The sequence below is a fragment of the Epinephelus moara genome, chromosome 11 (assembly GCF_006386435.1).
Source record: "Epinephelus moara isolate mb chromosome 11, YSFRI_EMoa_1.0, whole genome shotgun sequence".
In the NCBI taxonomy this organism is placed as follows: Eukaryota; Metazoa; Chordata; class Actinopteri; order Perciformes; family Serranidae; genus Epinephelus; species Epinephelus moara.
In genome coordinates, this window is record NC_065516.1 from 18,629,923 (window position 1) to 18,639,047 (window position 9,125).

The 9,125-nt window shown below is 41.8% G+C and overlaps 2 protein-coding genes across 3 annotated transcripts; both read left to right on the forward strand.

Moving 5' to 3' along the window:
• Positions 1–142: 142 nt before the first annotated feature.
• Positions 143–4,834, forward strand: tagln3b (transgelin 3b). Of its 2 annotated transcripts, none has more exons than XM_050056853.1 (5): positions 143–1,469; positions 2,319–2,541; positions 3,341–3,515; positions 3,621–3,723; positions 3,821–4,834. In XM_050056853.1, the coding sequence occupies exons 2-5, from the start codon at positions 2,362–2,364 to the stop codon at positions 3,960–3,962; spliced, it is 600 nt and encodes a 199-aa protein (XP_049912810.1). In that variant the 5' UTR covers positions 143–1,469; positions 2,319–2,361; the 3' UTR covers positions 3,963–4,834. The 2 variants fall into 2 exon arrangements, with proteins under 2 accessions (XP_049912810.1, XP_049912812.1); XM_050056855.1 differs by lacking the exon at positions 143–1,469 and adding an exon at positions 1,540–2,236.
• A 2,033-nt stretch (positions 4,835–6,867) lies between these two features.
• c1qtnf9 (C1q and TNF related 9) lies at positions 6,868–9,058 on the forward strand. The gene is made up of 3 exons (XM_050056772.1): positions 6,868–7,164; positions 7,282–7,344; positions 7,546–9,058. Exons 1-3 carry the CDS (start codon positions 6,978–6,980, stop codon positions 8,313–8,315), a joined length of 1,020 nt encoding a protein of 339 aa, XP_049912729.1. The 5' UTR covers positions 6,868–6,977; the 3' UTR covers positions 8,316–9,058.
• The last annotated feature ends 67 nt before the right edge of the window (positions 9,059–9,125 follow it).

A 9,125-nucleotide genomic window follows, 5' to 3' on the forward strand; every position in this document is an offset into this window, starting at 1 on the left:
AGTGCAGGTCTCAGTTTGTTACCACAACATAATCATCTGACAAACAATAACTGTCTTTTGATATTGCAATGCATACATCCTATAGTGTAGCTCTAAAAGTTTTTACATCTGCAGGAAATTAAGCTGAATTACAGAAATGTATCTTAAGCTAAGTAGTCAATCACCATGATTGCTAAACAGATAAAAATTGTATTTCTATTTCTAGATTTTTCTAGCATTATTTAAGATGAGGCAAACAAACAGCAAAACAATGAACAAAAACACAATTTGCCAGGTACATTCATATATCTACATGAAATCTTGGTTCTATATAGTCAGTTGAAATCATCAAGGGTTGTAGGCTGCAGCCATTTGAGGTTTATTTTTGCTAGCAGGACATTCTGTTACATGACTCCTCATACCTGCTGGCCTTTAGCCATAGAGAGGCCTGCTGAATGGAGCCACTGGACTGTTGATTATTAACATGTAATTGGCCACGAGCCGCACTATGCTCAATGGGGTGAAACTAACCCCTTAACTCTCTCAGGTCCACTTAACTGCAGCGGTGACCTTTAACTCATCGTTGAGCTATGTAGTCAGTCATTTTTTGTGTCAAAACTAAAGTCAAACATCAATTTATGGGAGCATACAGTAGGACAGTGGTAATGCAAGCGGAGGAGATGGTGGAAAAGGGCGATGCGTTTGGCTGTTTGCTTTACTGTGAGCTCCTTGTGCTGCAGTTCCTACATAAAGCAAATGTTTTGCACCACAGATTGCAAGAAAAAGTAGTTGTTTTGTTGTCTAGCTGAGTAAAATAAGGCAGCACGCTCTACATATTGAGCCACAGCACTCTGCAGACATTTATCTACCATAAAAAAAAAAAAAACTTAATTCAGTAAGTGAAAGGAAATGGCTCTCATCACTGGAACTAAGAGACATACTGGAACAAACAACAAGCATTAGTGTTTGCTTTGTGTAGAAGCCAAACACATAATAACAAGTCAGGAGGGAGACCAACCGGTTAAAGCTGCTATTCTAATAAGAAGCAAACATCCACTCTGCTCGGGTGCCTTTGAGCAAGTCACTCAGTGTAGCAGTTATGATGAGGTAAAAGGGGGTGGATGTATGTCCAGTATTGACTTCAAGCTGCAGGCAAGAGTTTAAAAAGAGCATTAATTTGGCACCATCATGTGCCTGGGGTGGTGTGCAGAGGGTCACTTCATGCTACAGCTGAGCATGCACTACAGTGACCACTATCCGGAAGTGGTGTCACGTCGCATTCTGTTGTTGAGACTCTCTAGGGACCCCTCCTTGGGAGCTGGTATATAAAACGACTGACCCGCCCCTCCCGGACAAATGAGATCCAGCCCGGCCCGACGCGCCTGTGCTGCGCTTCATGGATGCTTCAGCAGCTCAGCATCCTCAGCCCTGCCCAGCTTTGCGGAATTAACACTGTGACACGGACAAATCTGACCGCTCTCTCCTCTTCAGTAAGTGCAGTCTTCATTAAATAAAACTGCTCTGAGTGCATGACATAATGTTTTTGCAGGCGCTTCAGTGTCGCAGTTAGTGTGAGCTTTGCGCAGTTGCCTCTGGGTTTGTAACATGTTCATGTTTTAAAAGGCTGCAGAGTGCGCAGCGATGTGCTGCCATGACATCAGATGGAGAGACTTTGTTTGAATTTGCTGAATTTAAGTGTCAACAACAGACGCAGTGAAGACAATGAAGTAAAGAATTAACAAAAAGCTTTTATATGCGGCACAGGGGGCTGACGTAATTAAACTAAACTGTGTTGCAGGCTAAATATAGAACTGTTGTTCATTGTGTGGATGCATGTTTGTGGCAAGAGGGCAAACTTTCTGAAAATTTGATTAGGCCTATTTGATTCGCGTCATGATGACAGCCAACTCGAGGTCATACTTGAGACATCATCTCATGCAGCGCATCACTGCACACGGCGTGCCGGAAACTGGCTTGATTGTTACCATGGCAATAAGAGGGCTTGTCCCTGTTCGGGACAGCAGCCATGGACCACACCCTTCTCTGCTACAGTCTCCAGAGATGCGCCTGGGTGGGCTGCTGAGCTGGAAAGGGACAGACTTAAACCTAGATTTTGGGCTTTGCTTTGAATATTAAAATAGTTTATGATAGTGCTGTATGGCTTTATATTTTTATTGTAGTCAGAAGAGTAGAATTGCAGTTATCCTATAGCTATTTAAGGATACAAAAACTAAAACTCCCTAATATATCACAATAGGTATATTCTGGAAATATTACAGTGATGTTTTTTGTCAGATCATTTTTCTTCCAGCCTCACGTCTACCATTTGTTCTCTTCAGGACTACCACACACCACATTAACCAGAGTGCTGTGAGAGCTACCATGGCGAACAGAGGGCCCAGCTATGGACTGAGCCGAGAGGTGCAGGAGAAGATCGAGCAGAAGTACGACCCAGACCTGGAGCAGCGGCTGGTGGACTGGATACTTGCACAGTGTGGAGGGAACCTGGAGAAGCCGCAGGCGGGCAGAGAGAACTTCCAGAAATGGCTGATGGATGGAACAGTGAGTGGCTGCAGTACCTGGACTTAAAATAGAAGTTATATTTAATTATTAAAGCCAGAAAGTAACTCTGTCAGATTTAAAGAGGCCATGAGTAAAGGCTAAAATAAGCAACTAGATTTATGTGCCTATTTTTTTTTTTGAAAGCTTCAGTAAATAATATCGATCTGCATTTGTTGTATTGCGATATTACATTTGGTTATTAGAATGACAGACCGTTACCATCACTCCTCACTGACTGTGTATTAATGACCTGTGTTTTGTGTTGCAAAATAACCTGAGTGATTTTCAAATCGCGAACTGTTGTGGTCCTTCCTTTCCTAACAAATCATTTTTATACTGAGTCATTCTGGCAGCTTTCGAAAAACTCCTCTGCCCCCCCTGCTTAAAGTGCTCAGCACTGTGAGACTTAATTAACAGCCAATTATAAAATGCACCCTGCACAGTGCTGCACTGTCCTCCTGCTTGAAACTCCAGCTGACTGTAATGTTTAAAAAAAATAATTCAGACAAATCCATGGTAGACGAGGCAGAGACATCAATTTCTGCACCACCGATTAACTCAACAGGCACTAACGCAATGCAGCCACAAAACATTATCTACACTGTTGGGAAATGACTCTCGCAATTATAAATGGTATGAGCTTTCATAACTGAATCCAAATGCACTTTTTATACTCGTTCTCTTCAGGCAATGGCAACAGCATCACACCCGTTAACAAAAATATCAATTATGCTCAGCTGTCTTTTTAGTGTGTTACTTTAATATTAGCCATTCATATTTCTGACCTCCCTTGTCCCAGGTCCTCTGCAGGCTTATCAACAGCCTGTATCCGAGGGGAAAGGAGCCTATCAAGAAGATCCCAGAGACGCAGATGGCCTTCAAACAAATGGAGAAGATCTCTCAGTTCCTGCAGGCAGCTGAAGCTTATGGAGTCACAACCACTGACATATTTCAAACTGTGGACCTGTGGGAAGGTGATTTTACCTCTGATTACTTACATTCATCTCCTGCTGTAGTCATTCACATTTATGAGCTGTTTTCACTACATGTCATGACATAATCTTTTGTTCTGGCAACAGGAAAGGACATGGCAGCAGTGCAAAGAACTCTTATGGCTCTGGGGAGTGTGGCTGTCACCAAGGACGATGGTCATTACAGAGGTGACCGAGACTGGTTCCACAGGTACAGATAAGCCTCACTGTAACAAAGAATTCGCAACTGCATGCCCATGATGCGTCATGTTCCTCTACCTCACCTTGTAACTGTTATTCATGTGCAGGAAAGCCCAGGGGTATCGGCGAGAGTTCAGCCAGGAGCAGCTCCGCCAAGGCCAGAGTTTGATCGGCCTGCAGATGGGCAGCAACCGCGGGGCTTCCCAATCTGGTATGACGGGCTACGGTATGCACCGTCAGATCATGTAGGGCACTTACTAGCTAACCTGCTTCCCTGCTTCCAGACCTTATTTTCTACTACTACTACCACGGAAAGTTGTAGCCCCAAAACCTTCATATCCTTTGTAGCACCTGCCATGTTAACCTCAATTTTCCTGGAATTGCTGCTTCCCCGAACAGAGTGTTCTGTCTTTAAAAGATGATGTCAAATGCTGTAGATCTCTTCCTCCAAGCTCTCCACCTGTCCCTCTCTTCCCCTTTGTCATGTGCTGTTCTTCCTGTAGCATTGTTTATTTTCCATGTCTAAAAGATTACTTAATGTGGAACTCAACGTCATGTCATTCAACGTCAGTTTTCATCATCAGTGTTATACACATTTTAAATCTGAAACACTGTAAGCCACTGTTACAGCATGCTGTATATATTTATTTGTATTTATGTAAACATTTATTTACATTTCTCATTGGTCATTGTTTTAGGATGATCTGTTAATTATTTTGCCTTAAACCTAATGGAACTCAGTGGCGATGTCTCTGCTATCTCGTCTGAAGACATGTTGCAGTATCCTCTGTAACCAAATCAACCTCACGTTGTGCCTGGTTATGGGACTACAGAGACCGGGTCCTGATATGTTGGCCCCAAATTCTTAATGAGTTTCATTCATTCTGAGCCATGCCCTTGTTATTTGTTTGTTAGATTATGTCTTTGCCCACAATGTGGCCATTTTGTGTCCATGCAAGTATATGTGCAGCAGCCAACATGTATGACAGTGACGTTTCCATTTCTGGTGCCACGTAAAGACTTTGCTTGAATGTGCACTTTTATGTATTGTCATGTTTATATTTTTAAATATATTTATATCTGGGGGCTTGTGAGAAGAAGTATTGAAAAAATAAAGTATGTGAACATATGTCTGCGTCAGTCTATGTGACACACAAGCTGGGTATGTAGATATCTGGGGAACCAGGGGTGTTTGGTGTATGTTCAGAGTGTTGTGGGTGTTTTTCTTATCTTGGTTTTATGTTACAGCTCCTCCCTTACGCCCATCCCTGCTGTGTGTCCTCACTGACTGCACACAATCTAATAAAGGGGCAGCAGCACGGCATAATGATTAGGTTGACGGTTCCTCTACCAGATAGTCCTGATTCAAGTCTGTGTGCCAGAAAACCTTTGCCTTGCTGAGCAACCTTGAGTAAGACATTAAACCCCTTGCTGGTCCAGTAATGCTGTTTAATAGCTGATCTTACCTTTGTGGAGGGTGAAGCAAAAACAAAGGAGCCACTGAAACTGCCAGGATTTTTTTCTAAAACCCTATATTGTACTGTTCTTTGGGGAAAAGATGTAGTTCTCAATTTCTTTTCTAAAGGTTTACCATCCTATGGAAATTTAGTTACCAAACGTTCACCCTAAACATGTTTTGCATCTAGATAAGATCTGAAAGGCACTATCATTAAGATAAGCAGAAACCTTTCTCTAAGGCATTGAGGTTGGGCTTTGGAGCACAAAAGGTCACATTTTATGTCAATGATCCAGTTTATGGGGTCAATTGTTCCTGACTGTTGGCATTTTAAAAGTCACATATGAGAAAAGCATGCATGGATTAACATTTAAGCTTGTTATTAGCATCCAGCGACTAAACAGAGGCCATTACAATGCTGTCCTTTAAATCTTGGACAATAAGAACAGCTAATATTATTCTAAGGCGTCCATTCCTCATGCAATCTTTTTACTGCTCAGTTAAAAATAATGAAGGAATACTTCAACCCTAAAATGACCACTTGTATATCAAATTGTTATCCCGTGTATTCCCATACATCCCATACATTAAATTCATGAAGAAAACTTTGATTTTCTCATATGCTTGCACAGTGAACAAAGAATCCAAAAACAGAACATTGAAGTAAACTCTTTTTAACAGAGTAAAGTGGCTGTGTTTAACAATATTAAAACTATATGAAAACATGTCGGTGAAGATTCTCAGTATATGAAGTATATGAAAACAGTTTACAAAATCTCACACAACTTGTGAATTATAATCCATGTGCTCAGTACATCCCAAACAGACAGCCCTTTGCGACAGGGAACTGAAGTAAAAGGGAAACTTATCCTTGCTCTCTTCTGAGCCAGATTCCATTGACAAAACCAGTAATTTTATGTCACTGATTATGAGAGTTGCTGCTCTGGCACTGCGTGGATCAGTTAGTTTGTTTGTGTTATTATGTGACTTTGATGAATCTGAGCTTAATCTTGAAAACACCAATGTTATACAATAACACAATCAAACTAACCAATCAAGGCAGCGATACACCAGCAGCTCTCATGTTCAGTGAGGTAAAATTACTGTTTTTGTCAATGGAGTCTGGCTCTGAAGAGAGCAAGCACAATTTCCCTTTTAGTTCAGTTCTGTGTTGGAAAAGTCTATCCAGGCACTGAGCATATAATTGGATAAATAAAACTTGGATTATACTGCACAAGGTGTGTGAGATTTTGTAAACAAATGGTTTGATATAGCTTTGCTGTTGTTAAATACGTCTATAATTTCAATCCATCAAAAATTTTCTCCATTTTTGGATTCTTCGTTCAAAGGGAGGCATGCGAAACAAACATCTTCATGAATTCAACAGAACATGGGGTGAAAAAGTGATATACAAATCGTCATTTAGGGGGTTAAGTATTCCTTTAAGTTTTATATCCTGTTTGCTTCACTGTATAGGAGGGCACCGCATGTAAAACTATGCGGCCTCTTGCATGTCTGGCCCTGACATACACTCTGTGCTTATTATTAGCCTCAACTAGACTGGAGAAGCATCTGCAGGGGCACAGGTGATGTGTAACTCACAGACTCAATAAGTAAGCCACAAACAGTTGGACCAATGAAATGGCTTTGAGAGCTGAGGTCACTCTTGTCCAAAGTTCTTGTCCAGTTTATGTTTTCTCTGGTTGGTGCCAGTAGCACAAGTGGTTATGAGGCAAACTATGCACTCAATTTAACGTATTATAGTCTAGAAGTTTTTGCATTGTTGATAGATAGGTGCATCAGGTACAATGTTGCCGATGAGGTTTAGTGTCATTCTCTTGCTCCTTCTATTGGCAGTCAGGTGTGTTACACAGGAAGTAACCCCAAACAAAGACTGCGTTTGTGGACATCCTGGTATACCAGGGGACCCCGGACACAATGGCACACCTGGCAGAGATGGCCGAGATGGACTCAGAGGTGAAAAAGGTGATCAAGGTAAGTTTAGAAAATACCCCTCCTTCAGAACGTAACATTATGCACATTTTCCTAAATGTCTAAAGCTTCAACTTTACAATTGTTGATCACAATATTTTATGAACCCCCATTAAAAAGGTCAAGTTGGCCCCGTTGGAGCAGCTGGCAATGATGGCCACAAAGGAGACAAAGGGGAACCTGGTATGTATCTCCAGAATTAACTGCACCTGCCTTACAGAAAAAAAAACAGGTCTGTTAAGTTACCTGTGTTGAAACAATGATCTATTTTACCAGCTTTATCTACATTAAGACAATGTATTCGTACATCTGTCACACCTTTTCTGGCTAAACACTGAACATTAAGGATATACGTGGTATACAAGTTATATTTGTCATTTATAGGCGCAGTTGGTCCAGCAGGGCTCAAAGGAAAAAGGGGAGAAAATGGTGAACGGGGCCCTCCTGGGAAAATGGGGCCCCAAGGAGTCCAAGGGCCCATTGGACTCAAAGGAAGTAAGGGAGAGCTTGGGCTGCCTGGACCCCAAGGACCTAAAGGGGATTTTGGGCCTCTTGGACCACAGGGTCCCAAGGGAGAAGTTGGCCTTAGAGGTGACAGAGGCATTCATGGACCACTGGGACCCCCTGGCAGGCCAGGACCCAAGGGGGAAATTGGTGTTCCAGGTCACAAAGGCAATATTGGTTATCGTGGGGAGAGAGGGTCTCGAGGAGAGAAAGGTGACAAAGGTGAGAAGGGAGAAGAACTTGTTATCTCTAAAAGCGCCTTCTCAGTGGGACTCACAGCACAAAGTAAACTCCCTACACCTAATGCTCCGATCCGGTTTGACAAGATCATTTACAATGTGCAGAATCACTACGATCCACAGACAGGAAGATTCACATGCTCCGCAGCGGGAGCATATTTCTTCACCTACCACATCACGGTCTTCTCCCGGAACGTGAAGGTTGCTCTGGTGAAGAATGGTGCAAAGATCATTCACACCACGGATAACTACCAGAGCAGCGAGGATCAGGCAGCAGGGGGCGCTGTGCTGAACCTGGATGTGGGAGACAAGGTGTGGCTGCAGGTGACTGGGGGAGAGCTGTACAATGGGCTCTTTGCTGATGAAGATGATGACACGACCTTCTCTGGGTTCTTAATCTTTGGGGCTTAGATGAGGCAAACTTTCTTTATAATTGATGTTGAATATTTCTAAAGAATAGAAATGAGTCATAAGAAATCAGCCTGTCTCTAAACTTTGGTTGACTATATAATGCAATGTACAGTGTACCTAAGTACATTTACTCACCTACTGTACTTAAGAACAAATTTGAGGTACTTGTACCTTAATTAAGTATTTAAATTTTATTCTACTTAAATACTTATACTCAAATCATACTTTTCACTCCACTGCATTTATTTGACTACTGAGGTGTCTCCTTCAAGCTCATCTCCTCTACCAGAGGCCTTGGAGTCTGAGGGTTCTGCACCTGATGAAGCTATGGGCAAAACACGTTTGTAACATCTCAAATGAAGACTTAAGGAAGAAGCAATTCAGCCATCTTGTGAGCAGTGTATTGGCTTATTTGCTGGAGGACTCACACACACACACACACACACACACACACACACACACACACACATATATATATATATATATACCTATAACACAATTGTAATATGATATAGGCAATGATACAACACTCACTGGGTAATTTGTATGCATTGTAAGTACTTTTCCTTTTTACACCAAGAACATTTTGCTGATAATACTTCCATACTTAAGTCAAACTTGCAGGACTTTTACATTGTTGTATTGCTACTTTAAAAAATAATCTGAAATTGTGTGCGCGTCATGTGGTTCATCTTGGACATGCAATTCTGCTGAAATGAGAGCCTGTTAATGAAAAACAAACATTAAACAGATGCCATAGAGGTGTGGCGTTGTTATTTGTCACATGTAAAAGTTACCTCAGGTATGTGG

Coding starts and splice junctions, on each gene's coding strand:
- tagln3b (XM_050056853.1), top strand. CDS start 2,362: ATGGCGAACAGAGGGCCCAGCTATGGACTGAGCCGAGAGGTGCAGGAG. Junction 2,542..3,340: donor AATGGCTGATGGATGGAACA/GTGAGTGGCTGC, acceptor CCCTTGTCCCAG/GTCCTCTGCAGGCTTATCAA. Junction 3,724..3,820: donor GACCGAGACTGGTTCCACAG/GTACAGATAAGC, acceptor ATTCATGTGCAG/GAAAGCCCAGGGGTATCGGC.
- c1qtnf9 (XM_050056772.1), top strand. CDS start 6,978: ATGTTGCCGATGAGGTTTAGTGTCATTCTCTTGCTCCTTCTATTGGCA. Junction 7,165..7,281: donor AGGTGAAAAAGGTGATCAAG/GTAAGTTTAGAA, acceptor CCCATTAAAAAG/GTCAAGTTGGCCCCGTTGGA. Junction 7,345..7,545: donor AGGAGACAAAGGGGAACCTG/GTATGTATCTCC, acceptor TGTCATTTATAG/GCGCAGTTGGTCCAGCAGGG.